The sequence below is a fragment of the Mchenga conophoros genome, linkage group LG3 (assembly GCF_057382185.1).
Source record: "Mchenga conophoros isolate Kocher_MC1m ecotype Shallow Benthic linkage group LG3, M_conophoros_male_GT1.1, whole genome shotgun sequence".
NCBI lineage: Eukaryota > Metazoa > Chordata > Actinopteri > Cichliformes > Cichlidae > Mchenga > Mchenga conophoros.
Genome location: NC_140528.1, coordinates 19,538,887 through 19,559,184, shown reverse-complemented (window position 1 = coordinate 19,559,184; position 20,298 = coordinate 19,538,887). Strand labels below are relative to the sequence as shown.

Below are 20,298 nucleotides of genomic sequence, written 5' to 3'. Positions count from 1 at the left end.
AAAATAAGGATTATGTCCACCTGAATGAAATCTGCCCGTCTGGCTGTTCTGTCATTGGAACTCCGCGTCTTTTAGGACGTGGTGGAGGACTTGCTGCTGTTTACCAGGACAGACTCATATGCAAACTGGTGACTTCGGACTTCTTCTCTTCATTTGAGTCACAGATGATGAAGGTCGGTTCTCTGAAAACCTTTTATTGTATTTTAATCTATCGACCTCCTGGACCTGCTGGGGTCTTTCTAACTGAATTTAACGACCTTCTGACATCGATCATTAAACTGGAGAAGGTTGTAATATTGGGAGACTTAAACCTTCATATTGATGACGCTTCCTGTAACACTGCTGCCGAGCTCATCACTATCACTGAGTCTTTTAACTTTAAGCAGCATGTTTCTGGCCCCACACATACGAAGGGCCACACTCTTGATCTTGTTTTCTCCCTGGGTTTAAATATATATGATGTATGTGTGGAAGATGTCCATGTGAGTGACCATAGTTGTATATTCTTTAATTTGTCATTTTACGTGGATCCTTCACCTCCTAAATTGATGATCCAAAGGCGGATTATAAACCAAGATGCTGCTAGAAGGTTTTCTGCCATGTTTGTCCCTCGTATGGCTCAAAATGATATGGATTCACTTATTTTGTCTTTTAACAATCAATGTAAATCTATTTTAGATACGGTGGCACCTCTGAAACTAAATGTTGTCCATTCTTCAAATTTCTGTCCTTGGATAAATGAAAGTATTCGAAATTTTAGGAGATATTGTCGCAAATTAGAACGTTTATGGAAGGCTTCCAAGCTTGAGGTCCATAGGGTACATCTCAAGGAATCAATTTTCTCACTTAACAACATGATAAAAAATGCCAGAACGGAATATTTTGCTAATTTAATAGCTTCAAAAAAGAAAAATCCCAGAGTATTGTTTGATACAATTAAAAACATTGTCTCTCCTGATATTCCTCATGTACCAGTCTATACTAAATCTGACTGTAATGACTTTTTAAACTATTTTGTTAATAAGGTCGCTGCTATCAGGTCTAATATTTCTCCATCATCCTCTCAGTATCACATTGACACGTTGCTTACCTCTGATACTTGGTCCTCTTTTACTCCTGTTACCTTACAGGACATCAGTGCTCTGCTTGGTCGAATGAAACTGACTTCAAGCCACCTTGATGTACTTACTCCATCATTTTTCATTAGTGTGTTTGATTCTATTGGCCCCTGTATTCTGGAAATAATTAATACTTCTCTTTATACTGGCTCAGTTCCCAGCTATTTTAAACAAGCTATTGTTGAACCAATATTAAAGAAACCAAATTTGGACCCATCTCTTCCAAGCAGTTACAGGCCAATATTAAAACTTCCATTGGTGTCAAAGATTTTGGAAAAAATAGCTGCAGAACAACTTATAAACTTTTTGGAAAAGAACAATGTTCTGGACATTTTCCAGTCTGGTTTCCGCAAATTGCACTCCACTGAAACCGCTTTGCTTAAAGTGTCTAGTGACATTCTGATGGCAGCAGACTCTGGAGAGTACACTGTTCTGGTTATGTTGGATCTCAGCTCTGCTTTTGATACTGTTGATCACAGCATCATGATAAATAGGCTGAAGGACTTGTTTGGGATTACTGGCGTTGTTTTAAAATGGTTTATGTCATATCTATCTGAGAGATCCTTTACTGTCTGTATAAATCATGTGCTGTCGGAAACATCAGTTCTGTCTTCTGGGGTACCTCAAGGATCTGTTTTAGGTCCTATTCTCTTTTTGCTGTATATCCTCCCTCTAGGCCACATTATCAGACGTTACAATAATATTTCTTATCATCTCTATGCTGATGACATTCAGTTGTACTGTTCTTTCAAAGCTTCTGAGTTGTATAAATTGTCTTGTTTAAATAATTGTCTGTCAGAAATCAAACAATGGTTAAATGACAATTTCCTTCAGTTAAATGCAGATAAAACAGAAACTTTGATTATTGCACCTGATCACATGCTCTCAGAAATTAGGCAGCATATCAGTTTTTTAGACCCTTCATTTCAGTCGAGTCTCAGAAACTTAGGTGTTATATTTGACAGTTCGATGTCTCTTGAGAAACACTCTAAACAACTTGTCCAGAACTGTTTTTATCATTTAAGAAACATTTCTAAACTCAGGCTACTGGTGTCAAAGGCAGAACTTGAGATGATTATTCATGCTTTTATCTCTTCTCGTTTGGATTATTGTAACGGTCTTTTTACGTGTCTTAACAAATCAGCTCTGGATCGCCTTCAGTCTGTTCAGAATGCAGCGGCAAGACTTTTAACTGGTACAAACAAGAGGTCACACATTACTCCAGTTTTGGCTTCTCTTCATTGGTTGCCTGTAAATTTTAGGGTTCATTTTAAAATTTTAGTTGTAACTTTTAGAGCTCTGCATGGTGAAGCTCCCCAGTATATCTCTGACCTGTTGAAACCTCATGCTTCATCCCGAGCACTTAGGTCTTCAGGTCAGAGGCTACTGGTGGTCCCACGTACTAGATTTAAAACACGTGGGGATCGGGCTTTTCAGGCACTGGCACCTAGGCTGTGGAACTCTCTGCCGTTGTCTTTACGCTGTCTAGACTCTACTGACTCCTTTAAAAAGCAGCTGAAGACATTTTTATACAAACGGGCTTTTAACTAATTTAATTAATTTTAACTTGTATGTCTGATCTTACTGTAAAGCACTTTGTGATTTTTATCTGTGAAATGTGCTATATAAATAAATTTTACTTACTTACTTAAGTGCAGGGAATTTAAAGGTTTAATTGAGGTCATATTTTTTATTTACAAAATATCAATATTGGGGTTACAAAACAATCCCTTCAGTGGACCAAAAATGAATTATAAAACCCATCACTTCAACATAACCAATACCAGGACTGGTATTGACTGGTAACTCGTGCTACTGTAGAAATTCCCATTGATTTTCTACATTTTCCCAGAGGCCTCCCCTTCTGTGGATTACTAGTATGTCATTTATTAATTTGTGCCTCAATTATTTCAGATCAGTTATTTCACTGGGGAAGCCCTATATTGCCCACTTCCTAATTTCAGCACAGTTTGATCTTTCTCTTTAGCATGTATGTAACTTTGGCTTGTTGAGATTTTGGCATTACTTCTGTCATAAACATTCTCTCTCAGACATAACTGACTAAGATTTCTGTGGTTACCCAGAACATTTTAATAGACTTTTTGTAATCAATCAGGTCTTCAACCCCTTCTTTTTAAAATAGTGTATAAACCGTATGTATGTGTGAAAGACTGTTAATGTTTTGATAAATTGTTTATTTTAGAACAATTGGTGAGTGTGTTTAGCCACTTCACACTACTACACTTTGCTCTAAACTACATGCCTTCTCTGAACAGTATATATGTGAATGGACTGACGGATCTTTTCATTTCAAATGTTAAATAATTGTCAGTAAACTACTTATGACCTTAATGTCATAGAAAGACTGAAAGACATCCATTGAAAACAGGGTGCAGAAATTTAAGGTGCCAGGCCAATATCCACCACCCTGGAAGTCCTTAACTGAGGGGGACCACATTAGGCCACAGCTGGTGCAGCTCACCACTGGCAGTGCAAGGTTATAACGGCCTTTAGGAAGGATAAGGAGAAATCCAGTCATGGCTCAACAAAGACATTCATTTGTTTCATGTTGTTTTCAAAGCGGTCTGGTAAATCCAAATGACCTTTGACAGGTGCCCACATATACTGCGGGCCGAGGGTAATTCAAAACAATGTAGCAATGTACAATTTGCACTAAAACACATATATTGTGTATGTAGTGTGTGACAAAAGAGCAGCTTACCATTTATGGTTACTGAAAGAAATCTCCGTCTGTGGATCGGGTTTCCTTCGAGGCGTGAGCACCTATCAGCAGAGATTGTCCATAACCTATAGAACTCAAAGAAATATTCTCAAGTAACAGTCAAATATGCCATTCAGCGTGTTAGTTACGACGTCGGGAGCAGCTGGGAGAACAAAACGACACAGAGACTGTACGGGTTGCTTTCCCAAAACCAACTCAAAGGTTTATTCATCAGACAACAGTATATATAGAGGAAAAAGGTTCGTCTGTCAACAGATTCTCAGTTCAAACCGGTACAGACCAAATAAGGGAACGTCTTCCTGCCTTGTGAGCAAAGAAGTATCCTTTGTATAGTTTATCAGTTCAGCTACAATTTATGATCATCCCAGCAAAATACACTCCTAGACACAGAATACAGAGTTCTTTCATTAGTGAATTCTGAAACGAACCACCTGGCCTTTAACAAGCTCCTTTCTAAGAGATAAGGAAGGGAGGATGGGAGTAAGGAAGTGATCTCTGTGGTGTTTTCAACCTTGAGGTACCAACCTGTGATTCTTACACATTAATTCTTAGGTTACAGAGAAAGAGAAAAACAACTAGTAAATGGGCCTTATTGAGTAACAGTTTTCCTGTATAATATCACTATAAAACAATATCCTGTAAATGCTACCATGGTATCAAAATATCACAACAGTTACAAGAGCCACAATTGCACCGGGTGAAACCTCAACGTTACAGAGGTTTCACTCTGGGGCCTTGAAAGCTGGAGGTTGCACCCATACCCCCTCACCCTTGAAGAACGTTTATCATGGTTTAAGGATTTGTTTTTTATTCAGTGGTCAGACTGGAGAGCACTGCAGCGGGTGTTTAATGAGGTCGATAAGACTATCAAGAGAGACAAGGTCAACTCTTCTTATGAGAATATTAGGAAGCGTCTTGTATATGATCAGCTCGCACATGGCCCGAAGATTGGTTTACCTTCTGCCATGTTCAGGCCAAAAATCATCAAAAACCTTGAGGACAGAAAAACAAAAAAACAAAACAAAAGGTAGGTTGTCTCTGTGTGAGAGACGTTGGCATTAAACCCGATATTTAAAAAAAAATGCAATGCGTGGATTTCTTTTACAGACAACATCTGCCATATTGTGGACCGCTCAGAGTCTCCCCCTCCAGCACTGCTAATCCAGACCCCACCGACTCCGCCCCCCTCTCCAGGATGCTCACAGGACTCTGCAGGATCACACCCGTCTGAGGAAACGGAACTCAACATTAAACTCGCAACCTTCCACCTGCTGTCGATGGCACTGAATGAGTATGTGCAGGAGATATGTTATGGATGCCAATCCGGTCACCCCAGCCAGTTACACCACAGTTGCCTGTTTGAGCTGCCTGTGTTTTTCTTCGAGACCTACTATGATGAGGTGATGGAAAAGCTCCGGACGCCCCGATTCATCCCGGCCATCCGTCTGTTTGTTTGCTCATACAGTGTCAGTGAGGCTGAAGCACAAATCATCAGCACTGCAGAGCGTCTTCTGTGTGAACTGAGATCAGTGCCGCACATTGTTTGCACCACTGATGAGAATGTCGGATACCTGCTAAATACCAATCATCACACCCGCGGAGTTAAATCAGCGCTGCTCCACATGATTGGAAACTACTGGTCTGGGAGACACAAGATTTAATGTACATCTGTTATAAAAACCTTACTGTGCACTACACAGAAAATGAAATAAAAACGTATGCTAACACTTTTTTCTGGTCATTTGTGTTTGTGTTTGGTCAAAGTGATTATGGAAAACACGCTGAGAAAAATATATCACAACCCTGCACACCCAGGGGGTTTAGGAAGTGTAAAGAAGCTCCGTATCGCTGTCAGTGAGGCAACAGGCTTAAAGCCGTCATTACCTGACGTGGAGCGTTTTTAAAAGGAGATGACACATATACTCTTCATAAACCTGCAAGGATAGAGGACACAGAAATGCAAGGATACAGAAATGCAAGGATACAGAAATAGAGTTTTGGTTAACGGGACTGACAAACAGTTTCAAGCTGATTTGGTTGACATGCGTGAATATTCTGCGGATGATGATAATGTTAGGTACTTATTGACATGCATAGATGTGTTTTCTAAGTATGCATGGGTTAGGTGCCTTGAAACCAAGACAGGACAGGCTGTTGCTGAGGCTTTTGGTGATATTCTGAGAGAGGGCCGTGTGCCTGAAAAACTCCAAACAGATTTAGGGAAGGAATTTTATAATAAACATTTAAAAAACTAATGGAGCAGCATAACATCACACATTTTTCAACCTTTAGTGAAATGAAATCATGTGTGGTAGAGCGTTTTAACCGCACCTTAAAGGGGAAAATGTGGAAATACTTAACATCAGTTAACTCGCCAAGATATGTTAATGTGATCCAAGATCTTGTACAGTCCTATAACCTGTCTTATCACAGCTCTATCAAAATGACCCCCACCGAGGTGTGCAAAGATAATGAGAAAGCAGTCTTTAACACCCTGTACAAAATGAAACCCCAAAAACCGGTGACTTTTAAATTTAATGTGGGCGATACAGAGAGAATATCTAAACTACGAGGCATATTCTGAAAGGGTTACCATCAGACCTACACAGACGAGTACTTTACCATAAAGGAGCGTTTAGGAAGAGACCCTCCCGTATGCAAACTGGAGGATCTCACAGGAGCTGCAGTGAAAGGTGTATTTTATGAACCTGAGATACAGCAGGTGACTATTGACAAAAACAAAAGGTTTAAAATAGAGAAAATACTTGGCAGAAAAAAAGAGGCACTTGGCACTTGAGTTTCCGAGCATTTTTATCCTGAGGTTATAACACCTATTGTTTTAAATGAACCGTATGAGGTCGGTGTTATAGAATTTCAATACCCAAGACTATGGTTGTCTTTTCCACAATCAGATTCGCGAGTGGAAATTTATGATCCAGTCACAAATGGAGCATTGTCCATAACCTTGATTGAGCTGTCTGTGGGGCATTATGCATCTGTGGCGCAGATAATAAAACATTAAAACATAACACCGACATTAAAACACAATACAGTGAAGTTAGTAACCATGTTAGTGTTATGGGCCCTAGGGGCACAGTTCTCACATTTAGAGGGAGACTGGCAGGAATCTTAGGATTCAAATCAGAAGACCCGTTTGTACTTCATTATAAAAACACATACGCACCACATCCTGCAGACGTATACGGCGGAAAATAGAACATTTTTATTTATGCAGATATTGTTGATTACCAGCTTGTGGGTGACGCCCATGCGCGGCTATTAAGAGCAATAAATATAACAGACGATGACCGTCGGGGGAGCCATTCTTCAATTTGACAGCCCACACTGCACACAGGTCTCGAAATCCTTAATCCATGACATAGAAATTGATTTGATAGACGACCAAAATCAACACATACCGTTTTTCAGGCTGGTGGCGAATTGAATGGTTATATTGGGACCAGCACGCAATGTGGCGCAGGTCTGGGAGGTTTGTTCAGCAGCCTGTTTAGAATTGCTGTACCATTGTTTAAAAAAGGAGTCAGCACAGTCAAACCCCACCTAAAAACAGCAGCATCAGGCATAGTGTCTGATGTGATATCCAACATAACCAAGCCAACATCTACTAAGCAGGATGGCAACGGCTTGTATGTGTATACACCCAAACCTTCTAAGACCCCTCCCACTGCACTTCTTTTTTAGCTGTCTGTACTGTTGATCAGTCATTTTGATCAGTCAGTCTTTACTGAAGAAGTGTTTTAGAATATTTTCCCTAACAGTACTGTTGATCAGTCAGCGGGATAACACCTTTCAAAACATTGAGCGATATCTCACACAGAGCATTAATAAAATCCATGCTTGCATTACAAATAATATTCCTCCGTACGCTGGGTGGGGATTTATACAACAACTCCAACAGTGCAATGTTTCTCTGCATCCGTGAATACGACATCCTTTTTACCGCTTTAGCAACAAATTCTGAACTAAATACATGCAGCTCAAGTTCCTATGATGAACATATTGTGTGAACACATTTTGAACTTCTATGCTGTCAGACGCAGTATTCATCACATCGTTCTTATCCGGAGGTAAAAGGACATCGTCACTCAGAGACTCCGGTATACCATTCACAAAGGTGATTTTTCTTATATATATATATATATATATATATATATATATATATATATATATATATATATATATATATGTGCGCAGGACCCTCAAGCTCCCAGGCCTCTGGTAGAGGACCCGAGCTTGAAGGATAAACCGCCCGCAGGGGCGTGCTGTTTTTTTTTTATAATATATATATATATATATATATATATATATATATATATATATATATATATATATATATATATATATACATATATATATATATATATATATATATATATATATATATATATATATATATATATATATATATAACTGATTGTATCTGCAGTTTACAGTGAGCACTGAGGGAAGTCAGAAGTTGGTTTAAATTGGGATTCTGGGTAAAAAAGGGGGTGTAGGAAGTAGATTTAGGACATTTCACATTTCACAGGTGCTGTCTTAGAGCTTTATTTATTTGTTGTGGATAGAAGTAATTATGACAAATAATAATGAAACATTGAAAACATAAAACCCGTTGAGGGGACAGATAGGGTTGGGCAATTGAAAGGTTTCATTTTGTTTAGCATAATCTCTTTTGTTATATTTTAGCCTTTTAACATGCAGGTAAACTTAATGGGATAAATCAGGAATTATGTCGTGTTTCTTAGGAAACACGAAAAGGGAAGAACTGTCATGTAATTAATATATTCTTAGTGCTTATTTTCTAATTATATTGTTTTATGTACTTTAATAATGAAGGTTTGTAAAGCAAGGCCACTTTTGACTCACAAACTAAGTGCTCAGCCAGACTGAAAAACAGGAAGTTAGTGTAGAAATATACAAGCATATTAATAAATACAGGAAGCCAGATAGAAAAAACAAACTTGTACCATATAAGGAGTTGTTGAAACTGTGTGACGTGTAAAGTACCAAAATAACACCTATATGAGACACATTTTTAGCTTCTAATGTTAGAGATCCTACAACTGCCATTGGGCCCATCTGATCTCTTCCGGAAGATGATTGAATAAAGAATTATAAATGTTTTGACCACTATGAGTCGGGTTTTCTCTGTTCTATCATGGGGATCAAAGAATCGGGTTTTAATACCAGTCCACTGCTGCCACCTGTGGCCAAGTGCCATAGCCTACTACTAGATGAACTTGTGACACACATCTGCAGTAGAGGCTGAATGGCTGCTCTCACACCTGGAGCATCCAAATCGACCCACAAACACGCTGAAAGATGCAATGCCATCAATGTGGATTGTCAAGACTGAGAGACCTCTTCCCTCTGACCCCTCCCCAAACCCTCAAACCCTCCTACCCACCTCGACATACAAACTCTGTGTGGCTTCACGTGTTCTGTTGATGTTTACATGATCGAAATAACTTGAACACAAACACAAACAAACAAAGAGGAAGACCGCACTGGAAGGAAACAACTACAAGTCCCAGCATCCTCTGTGTTTAGGGAGGTGCAGTGAAAGTGAAAGTATTGAGCCGTTCAGAGCAGCAGGAGGAGGAAGGTGGAGCTGAGGCAGGTGAGTGTTAACATGAATATGTTTCTTCTTATGACATAAAATAATTCCACGCTGTACACTGACTTCATTTACTGAGGTTATATTTATCGAGTTTTTATTTTCTGATGTTCGTATGTGTCATACGTATTCCAGTCGCCAATTCTGAATTATAACTAACATTAAAAACACATTTAAGGAGGAGAGAGAGCAAAAAATTTCGATTAACATCTGATGTTTGGGTTGTAGTTATTACAAATATGGTCGCAGCTGTGGTTCAGGTTAGAGTGAGTGTCCATGGAATAAATGTAAGTCAGTGAACTGGAAACATGACTGTGTTCAAACTTTGTTTCCTTTTTATAATGAGTCTAATCAAAGGTGGACAGAAGTATCTCCACTGTGACTTTTCTGTGTCACCATCAGAGCTTCTGCACAGTGTTTCTGGGGCAGATAACATTGCAGCATTATGGAGACATTATGGAGACAAAAAGAAAAGCGTCTGGACTTCTTTAAGTTAAACTTAAAGAAGTCCAGACGCTTTTCTTGGACTGTTGGTTTCAGTGTTGAGTCTCATTCACACACTCCCTCAGACTCTTCACACACACTGATTTGCTGACATAAACACACTCCTGTGTGCTCTCTTGGCTTCACACACACACTGAGGACCATCTACAGACTGTGAGCTCCGTCTTCTTTGTCTTTGGAGCCGAACTCTGACAAAGTTAGGAACAAAACTTTCTCCAGCGTGTGAACTTTCCTCCTAGACTCAGTCTGAGCAGTCAGACCACATATTTCTAAAGCAGCACATGAAGGTGTGGCTCACACACACACAGGTGAAGGAAACAGCTGCAGTATTAAAAGCTGCTTCACTGTCTACAAATATATGAACTGAATGTTTCTTTCAGGCTGTAAAAACCTTATTTATCCTCCATTACAGTCCTGCATTCAGAGCATTACTTCTGTTATATTAGTACATGTATTTTATTCTGATGAACACATGAAACTCTGAGCTGGATTGAATCCATTGAATCAGAGTCCAGGACTCAGACTAAACACACTGAATGTGTCCTGAGCTCGGCCGCTGTTCCACAGTAACTGCTGTCAGAGTCACTGTTACTGAGTTAGCTTAGCTAGCAGAGCAGCTAGCAGTTAGAGTATGAACTCTGTAAGCAGTCAGCTCGGTCCTGGACATGGTTACTGACATAAAGCTGCTCTCTGCAGCCATGTTTGACCTGCTGCTTTGTAGGACTACAGTAATGGAGGATTTGGAGGCTGAACTCGGCTCTGTGACACTTTTTGTAGTGAACTGATGAAAGCTGCGTCTCAGATGGATGTTAGTCCAACACATCAGACACTGCAGCTCTCAGTTGATGTGCACATGAATGATTTGTGTTTCCTCTGCAGGTGAAGGTAGAAAGTGTGTGTGAGCTGATGTGAATTGAGCAGCATGGATCAGTGTGAGGACAGAGAGGAGGGAGTCCCTCCCTCTAAAAGCACTCTGTGTGGGGAACATGAGAGCCAGACCAAAGCTCAGAGGTGAGATGACCATCTCTAACTGTCCATGACTCTTCTCCATGTCACAGCTCAGCACTCACATCACTGCTCCATCATTATTCACAGGAACCCGCCTGGACCTCCACCCAGAAGTGTGTCCTCTAAGAGCAAACGGGTGAAGCATTTCTTTCGTAATTTAGGGCAAAAAAAGTCATCTGACAAAAAGTAAGTTCATGTCAGTATTAAAATGTTTGAAATTTTAATCAGCTTTTTACTATTTAACGATTTAAATAATATACTATTTACATAGTTTATACTTTTTATGTAATGTATTGGTCACATTGGATGTGACACATGTTCACATATTTTTAGCGTCAATGAGAAACCATCCAGCTCTGTGTCCTTAAAGAGTGACTGGTCCAATCATCGATTCATTGGTTTTAAATCCCAGCCTGTGTCTGCTGCAGAGAGGTGAGCTGTTAGTAACAAGAACTCTCTGATTTAAATGATTTTGATGTTTCCTGGTTTCTAAAATGCATCTCTGTAGCAGAGCAGTGTCTCCAAGGACACACAGGCTCAGCTGTAACTGTCAGTTTATCTGGTTTAAGACACATTTGGACTCAATTGGCTGTTTTTAACTATGTATTTTAATCAGAGGTGTAAATTTAGACCTCACACATCTGGATCCTAAACTATGATAGAAACAGCTGCTAGCAGTGGGTAGTTTGACTTTGATACGCTGCTCTAGAAAGCAAACAAAGGTTTGTGCAGCTCCTCTTCAGAAAAGTGTTCAGAGAGCAGCTGCTGTATTAGACAAAGGCTCGTCGTGTGAGCCCAGATGTGTGTAACAGCTGGATGAAGGAGAACCATCACAGTCGCGTCTCCATCCCGCCTTTATTAATGAACTTCCTGTTGCTTGCAGATGACAGGAACACAAAGTGTTTGTGCCACGTGATGCTGCAGGATTTGTTAACGTGTCCATGATGGTAACATCTCCTCGTCTAACTGCAAACACATGAGCGCTCCTAACGGCAGCTATCACAGCCACACAGGCAGACTGTGTCTCACTGTTGCATTCAGGGACATTTGTTTTCCTGTAAAAAGCTGAACTCTAATCTAAGAGGACTGTTACTGACAGGAAACAGCTGCATTATCTGCAGTCTGTGTGATCACAGCTGCTTCAATCACTTTATCAGAGAATTGATCATTGAATAAAACATGTTTGTGTCTGCAGAGGTCAGAGGTCACAGTCTGCAGGATCCAGCTGTCCGTCTGTGAGGAGTGATGGGTCCAAAGGTTACCCTCCAAACTTCAGTGCTGAACCTGAACCAACGAGGTCAGAGACCTGTGATGACTCCTTTACATGTTTGTGTTTTCCCAAAGAGGCAGCTTTATTTCAGCTGTGAACATGCAAACAGCAGAAATAAGGAAACACAACTGTAGGTTTGCAGTGAATGAAGCCTCAGCTCGACGCTCCACTTTGTCCCTCTTTTCCTTCTCCAAACAGCCACATCAGGAGTCTCTGATGGAGTTTTAAAATATTTAATTACAAATGTCCAAAGATGGGTTCAGGATACCTGAATCCACAGTTATTAAAGCTAAAATAGTTCACAGGGTTTGGACTTTGTTAGGTAACGAGAGAACATCAAAGTGTTTTTTATCTTCAAACAGTATTTTTATCACTTCAGTTGCTCTCACAGCCCTGTTTGTTATTTTAGTAAGTAAGTAAGTAAAGTTTATTTATTAAGCGCTTTTCATAGACAGGTAGTCACAAAGTGCTGCACACAGAGATTAAAATAAACAGTACGATAAATAGCAAAATGCACAATATACACAATACAGAGTTTAAATGTGAATTAAAAATATAAAAATGTAAACAGCATTGGTCAACAGAAAGCTTGTTTAAACAGTAAAGTTTTTAACTGTTTTTTAAAGGATCCCACAGAGTCAACCAAACGTAGTTGTAGAGGTAGACTGTTCCACAGCCTTGGTGCCACAGACTGAAAGGCTCCGCCCCCTTTCGTCTTCAGACGTGTTCTGGGAGCAACCAACAAACTCTGAGTCTGTGAGCGGAGACAGCGAGCAGCAGTGTATTTAGTGAGAAGCTTGGATAAATAATCTGGGGCCATTTAGTGCTCTGTACGTTAAAACAATCATTTAAAACGAATTCTAAAATCTATTGGGAGCCAATGTAAAGAACATAAAATAGGAGTGATGTGAGCTCGCTGGGTAGAGCGAGTTAGTAGTCTGGCTGCTGCGTTTTGTACAGCTTGGAGGCGAGAAAGAGATGATTTATCCAAGCTGGTAAACAGGGAATTACAATAATCTAAACGCGATGACACAAATCCATGGACAATTTTTTCCAGTTCAGCTAAGGAGACCATATGTCGCAGTTTAGAAATATTCCTTAAATGAAAGAAACAGGAACGAGACAGAGACTTTACATGTGAGTCAAGGCCCAAAGAAGAGTCAAATATTATTCCAAGATTTCGAATATTTGGCTCAGCAGAAGAACAGAAAGGGGCAACAACTTGACTGATTTTAGAATATAGATCAGGAGGAGCTATGATCATGGTCTCTGTCTTGTTCTAACAAGGTAGCTGTTAGAAAGCCAGTCAGAGATTTGAGTTAAAGCCTGGACTAGGGTGGACAGCCTATCCAGCTGATGAGGCTTAACCAGAGCTCTTATGTTTCACTCAGTGCTCCCACCAAACACCTTGGAGGACACATTAGTGTGATTTAGATTTCATTGGTGCAAACACCAGTCACACAAGCTAACCCATGGAGGCAGCAGCAGGCTTTGTGTTTGGTAAAGTCTGTTGGCTTAAACTAAGAGAGTTTAGTTTGTTAGCACAAAGAGCTGTCAGCTAAAGCCCCGAATGCACTTTGAATACAGACGAACTGAGAAAAACACTTTAAATACAGCAAACAGTCAACCTGACCACATGTTTTTCTGCTGATCATCCACAGCAGTACGTTTAGCATTCATGCTAGCAGCAGGCTATGACTGTTAGGGTTGCCAACCGTCCCTTAAAAAACGGAATCGTTTTTTTGTAGAAACAAAAGCACACGTCCCGTATTGAGCTAATAAGGGACGTACTTTGTCCCGTAATACAGTGAGAATCAAAAGTGGTCTATAAATGTTAATGGAATTAATGCTTTGTTTGAAAACATAATTCCCAGCCCCTCTCCTGCTTTGTGACCAATGAGCTGACAGCACACTTATGACAATTCAGATTACCGCTCATCTCATTGGTCGAGGAAAGGTCGCTTGCGGAGAAAATACCGGAAGACAACAGATGACCACAACAAGAAGCATGGCCAACAGGGAAACAAACGCCGACACTGCGGTGCAAGTCTCGGACGACAGTACACCTAAAGCTGGGCAGACACTGTGCGATTTTTTCAGTCACGTTATTCAGCTCCTGCTCAAACTGCACGATTGACTCGCAGTTGGTAGGTCACGATGCAGGTCTCACACTATACCGCCCGATGCTCTGATGCGACCTGAGTGCTCACACTGTGCCTCCATAAAATGAAGGTTATAACAGAAAATCTGTCGCTCGCTCTCTCTGTCTTTCACTCACACAGACACACCACCATCAACTTTGCTAAATTGCTAATGAAAAACATTGATCAGGCAGCTGTGATTGAGCAGCATGTAAATCCAACTATTTTCACGGTTGTTGTGGTCGTGATAATTTTGTGAGGCCACATCGAAAAGGCTCTGATGAGCTTTCCAAAGTTCTACAGTTGTGCCTCCATCGCTTGTGTCCAGATCACATGCTGCACAGCCGTGCTGCTCCGTCTTTTTCACCAACGTTTACGTGTTTGCGCGTGAGCAGTGTGAACGGCTGTGGTGACACGCTCACGAGCGATTGATGATCGGGAGCTGGTCGTGAGGTGTTAATCGCTTCTCGTTACCCCACGTATACTACACGATGCACGATGAAGGCCAAAATTGGGCCGATCGCCAAATCGGTCGCATGACTCAAAAATCATCTCAAAATGGGCCAAAAATCGCACAGTGTAAGCCCAGCATCAGAGCAGCAATGTTTGTTCCCTCAGAGAAAGAAAAAAAGGCTGCAAAAGTACAGGGAGGAATGGGAAAAGGAAAACACCTGGCTGGAAAAGTGCACGATAACACATATAAAGCGCACTGCACTGTGTGCCGGCGCACTTTTTCCATAGGCATGCTTCTAATGGTGGGCACATGAAGAACATGAGGGGCGTGAAAGCTCGGGGAACCCTTAACCAATTTGTTGTCCACCAGGCCATGGCAGAAGCAGATATGGTATGTAGACACTGGTTTGTTTTTTAAACCCTCTGGTTAAGGTTAATATGGGCATGTGCAGTGAATATCAGCGCTATGTGGCCAGAAGTGTGATAATATAATTTATTTTGTGTAATAAACAACTGCAAGGATAGATGATTACAACAAATAGATGACTAATACATAAAAGTAATACATAGATGAATAATGATGATGAGTTATGATGCGTAATCATGGGAACAAGAGGGTTTACAAACAGGAGCAGCTGATTAGCATTAGAAAAGCTGAAATAATACCTCAGCTGAAGCCAATTGCACTAAATGCACTATATGTGCACTGTTACAAGAATATTTTTCGTTCTATTGCTTTCTATTAATTTATATAATTTTAAGTTAAGCAGGACAGAGTTCTTTTAAAGAAAGATTTACTTTTATTCTCAAAAGTTAAGCATGACAGGCTTCTGTTTAAGAAAGAGACCTGTTTTACTGTGTTAATGTTGTCATTTTGAGCTAAAAATAAATGGCTAAAGGATCATTTGTTTCCCATATGGTCATATCACAAAGAATAGAATATGCATCTGCTTAAATCAAATTCAAGTCAAATGGTTAAAAAATAATTTCACACACACAAAAAAGAGCTACCACACTGGGAAGGGTGAAGACAACTAGGTTGCCCGGCCCTGGCCACGAGGTGTCCCTTATTTATTTTTCAGGGAGTTGGCAACCCTAATGACTGTCCACTGAGCACCAACACAGGTAGGAGTGAGCAGTGATGAAGCAGGACTGTGGGCAAGTTTGAGCTACAATCCTATTGGCTTCTCAGTTTCTCCAAAGAAAAGGGGAAAAATTCTTGGTGTTGTGAAGATGTGAGTTGGTCTTGTTGTCGTGGGGCTGGAAGGATGCTGGCAGTGAGAGGCTTTTCATACAGTGTTCAGTAACAGAATGAGAAGAAAGCCACTGCACATGAAACAAGGTGCTCGTAGAGTTTGTTTACTGTGTTTGTGCCACAATGTCAGATCAGTTGTAGATTCACATGCAGACTTGTCCAGTGAAACCAGTGCAAGTACTGCAGTACAGAGCAAAGACTAAGCAAGCCAGGAGAGCTCTCCAATTTTCTGAAAGTATCAGGATATTTGAGTGATAAGAAAAAGTGGATCATGCAACAATGTCCCTCAGCACACAAAACAATCAAAGCAGAATAAATATAATGTTTTAGATCAAACACTTACAGGGACCTGAAGAGAGAGAACCAACAAGATGTCATGGCTAACAGAGGAACTCAAGCACAGACTGAGTTCTGACAAACAAAAAGGTGACAGTTTATTTACCAAAGGGGTGAACCACAGTGCTCTATATATGTACAGTGAGTTGGGGAGGGGGTCCAGGGCTCCAGGGAAAAGAGGGAAGGGAGTCCACACTCACTCCTCTTCAGTCACTCTTGTCCTGCTCTCCACTCACACAGCCACACACAGGAATCACAGGTAAGCGTCTGTAACCAGGTCCGGGGAAATATTTACTCAAAGTATACACAAAGTTAACCCAACTGGTGAATTAAAAGAGAGATTTCTTAGCAAGGAGCTGAGATCATGAACACAGGAGGGTCAATGTCCCAGCGACAAACTGCTCCATGCCGCAGCGTTAAATGGTTACCGGTAAGCCCAGGTGAGTCAGCAACAGGTGGTGTAATCATCATAGCTGTGTGGACCAAGAGTGAGAGGCCATTACAAGCTCCACCCAGGCAGGCAAAACGCTAGCAGGAGAGAGCAAAACATAAAACCTAAAAAGCCATCATGAGCCAGAGACACAGAGTTTATACTAGAAGAGAAACCTGCTCATCTTCATCATGTTTGTTTAAATAGAGAAAATCAGAAGTCTCTGTGTGTCAGACCACGGCTCTACACAGACACTTCTAAGCTGCTTCAGAGTGAACTGACCCAGATAATCTGCACACAGCGGCTGTAAAACAGTGAAAGTCATAACTGTCTCTCTGATGGAAAGCTTTTATTGTGAAGTCAGGAAGTCTGCAGGAAGTGTTGAGTTTGTATTCATCACTCAGTGTTTAATGAGACAGGCAGACAGGAAGAGCAGCTCATTAGTGTTGATGAAATCAAAGGAACTGTGAGGAACTGCAGTTTGGTCACATCTGGATGTTTTTCACTGACAGTAAATGTTTTAGTGATAAAGAAATGTGTTCACAGAGAGAGGAAGAGGAGTGGTGTTTGTGATGAGGAGCAGCTGTCCTGCTGTGCTTTGTGTCAGGACGTCCTGAAGGATCCAGTCTCTACCAGCTGTGGACACTGGTTCTGCAGACAGTGCATCTCCTCATACTGGGACCAGTCTGCTTCATCGGGAGACTCCTCCTGTCCCCAGTGTGGAGAAAGATCCAGAAGCAGAGCTGGACTGCAGACAGCCAGTCAGAGCAGCTGTGTACAAAGTAAGACTGAACATCTGTCTGCTGATGGACTCATTTCTGAAAACTGGACTTCTTGTGTTGTTCAGACATTGAAGAGTTTTCTTTCTCTTTAGTCTCATTGTTTTTCTTTCTTTCAGAAGATGTTGGTCTGCAGGAGGTTTTAGATGAACATAAGATCAGTCTGAGGAGGAGATGTGAACGTGTGACTGAAGGAAGTGATGAAACAGGAAGTAGAACCCTCCTCAACAGGATCTACACTGAGCTCTACATCACAGAGGGACAGAGTGAAGAGGTTCATACCCAACATGAGGTGAGGCAGCTGGAGACAGCTTCCAAGATGGACGCCCTCCATGACGCTCCAATCAGGTGCCAGGACATCTTTAAAGCCTTACCTGACCAACAGAGACCCATCAGAGTGGTTCTGACCAACGGCGTGGCTGGTGTTGGAAAAACCTTCTCAGTGCAGAAGTTCACTCTGGACTGGGCAGAGGGCTTGGAGAACCAACATGTCAGTGTGGTGGTTCTGCTTTCATTCAGGGAGCTGAACCTGATCAGAGATGAGCAGTACAGTCTTCTGGAGCTGCTCCATGTTTTCCATCCAACATTACAGAAGGTCACAGCAGAGAAGCTGGCTGTCTCTCAGCTTTTGTTCATCTTTGACGGCCTGGATGAAAGCAGACTTTCATTGGATTTCACCAACAGGAAGCTGCTGTCTGATGTCACACAGAAGTCATCAGTCAGCCAGCTGCTGACAAACCTCATCCAGGGGAATCTGCTTCCCTCGGCTCTCGTCTGGATAACTTCCCGACCCGCAGCAGCCAATCAGATCCCTCCTACATGTGTTGACAGGCTAACAGAAGTACGAGGCTTCACTGACGCCCAGAAGGAGGAGTACTTCAGGAGGAGATTCAGTGATGAAGAGCTGTCCAGCAGAATCATCTCCCACATGAAGACATCCAGGAGCCTCCACATCATGTGTAGTATCCCAGTCTTCTGCTGGATCACTGCTACAGTTCTGGAGCACATGTTGACTACAGAGCAGAGAGGAGAGCTGCCCAAGACCCTGACTGACATGTACTCACACTTCCTGCTGGTTCAGACAAAGAGGAAGAAGAACAAGTACCACGAGGGACATGAGACGAGTCCACAGGAGCTGACGGAGGCTGACAGGAAAGTTCTTCTGAAGCTGGGGAGGCTGGCGTTTGAACATCTGGAGAAAGGAAACATCATGTTCTACCAAGAAGACCTGGAGCAGTGTGGTCTGGATGTGACAGAGGCCTCGGTGTACTCAGGAGTTTGTACAGAGATCTTCAAAAGAGAGTGTGTGATCTTCCAGAAACCAGTCTACTGCTTTGTTCATCTGAGCATTCAGGAGTTTCTGGCTGCTGTCTACATGTTCCACTGTTTCACCAACAGGAAGACAAAGGTGCTGAAGAACTTTTTGGGAAAAAAATACAACGAGTCCTCTCTAGATGATTTCCTGAGCAGAGCCATGGAGAAATCCCTCCAGAGTAAAAATGGCCACCTGGACCTGTTTGTTCGCTTCCTTCATGGCCTCTGTCTGGAGTCCAACCAGAGACTCTTAGTAGGTCTGCTGGGTCAGACAGAGATCAGTCCAGGAACCATCCAGAGAGTCATCAACAACCTGAAGGAGATGAACAGTGATGAAATCTCTCCTGACAGAAGCATCAACATCTTCCACTGTCTGATGGAGATGAACGACCTCACATTATTTCAGGAGATCCAAGAGTTCCTGAAGTCAGAGAACAGATCAGAGAAGAAACTCTCTGAGATCGAGTGCTCAGCTCTGGCCTTCATGCTGCAGATGTCAGAGGAGGTTCTGGATGAGTTGGACCTGCAGAAGTACAACACATCAGAGCGGGGACGACAGAGACTGATTCCAGCTGTGAGGAACTGCAGAAAGGCTGGGTGAGTCCAGATGTGATCATTAACATCATTGATCAGTGTAGGTTAGTAGTTTAATTTTGAAAATAAAATCAGATTGTAACCACAAAGTGTTTGTGTCCGTACGCTGCAACCTTCCACACCATTCCTTTATTGTACAGACTCAGCAGCAGCTCCATGGATCCCAAATCCAAGAGTGGAGAACAGATTTGAAGTGTGTCACATCCATGCAGTCACAGCTGTTTCCACTGATATTAATCCTGTTCAATGACACGTTTCATATCAGTGAATATGTTCTTTAGGACGTCCACTGACATGTTTAAGTGTCCTGCTGGAAATCACTCAAATCATCCATGAAATCCATGAAAAATCCTTTTAGTGTTTCTAACTTCACCCTCTGTCCTCTCTCTCTCTCCATCCTCCTCACTGCTTCTTTCACTGATAATCACACAAACATCGTATTCAGCTACAAAATAACACAATAATATCATCTGATGATCATTATTATAAGAGCAGGATCCATATTTGATATCAGAGTAACACACTGCTTGGTTATGTGCAGTCATCATCAGTGACTGTGGGTCAAACAGAAGCTCTCTGATTGGTTGCTGACCTTGGTCACCTGTCCACTCTCACCTGTTTGTGTTTGCTCTCTCTTTGCTGTCTCCATCCTCTCTCTCCTTTCTCTCCCTCTCTGTCTTTGTACGTCACTCAGGTCCAATGGAAACAGTGACAT

The 20,298-nt window shown here is 41.5% G+C and overlaps 2 protein-coding genes across 2 annotated transcripts in view; both read left to right on the top strand.

Annotated features, from left to right (window-relative positions):
• The window catches only part of LOC146577578 (protein TANC1-like), a 176,031-nt gene extending 170,927 nt beyond the window's left edge, over positions 1–5,104 (top strand). Inside the window, exon 11 of the mRNA XM_085268287.1 lies at positions 4,969–5,104. Coding sequence (XP_085124413.1) covers positions 4,969–5,022 — 54 coding nt within the window. The 3' untranslated portion in view covers positions 5,023–5,104. The remainder of the gene's footprint in view (positions 1–4,968) is intronic.
• A 5,781-nt stretch (positions 5,105–10,885) lies between these two features.
• LOC146577576 (protein NLRC3-like) overlaps positions 10,886–20,298 on the top strand; it is a 72,998-nt gene continuing 63,585 nt past the window's right edge. Inside the window, exons 1-5 of the mRNA XM_085268231.1 lie at positions 10,886–11,014; positions 11,099–11,197; positions 11,345–11,443; positions 12,207–12,308; positions 17,443–17,678. Of these exons, the coding sequence (XP_085124357.1) occupies positions 10,926–11,014; positions 11,099–11,197; positions 11,345–11,443; positions 12,207–12,308; positions 17,443–17,678 (625 nt within the window). The 5' untranslated portion in view covers positions 10,886–10,925. The remainder of the gene's footprint in view (positions 11,015–11,098; positions 11,198–11,344; positions 11,444–12,206; positions 12,309–17,442; positions 17,679–20,298) is intronic.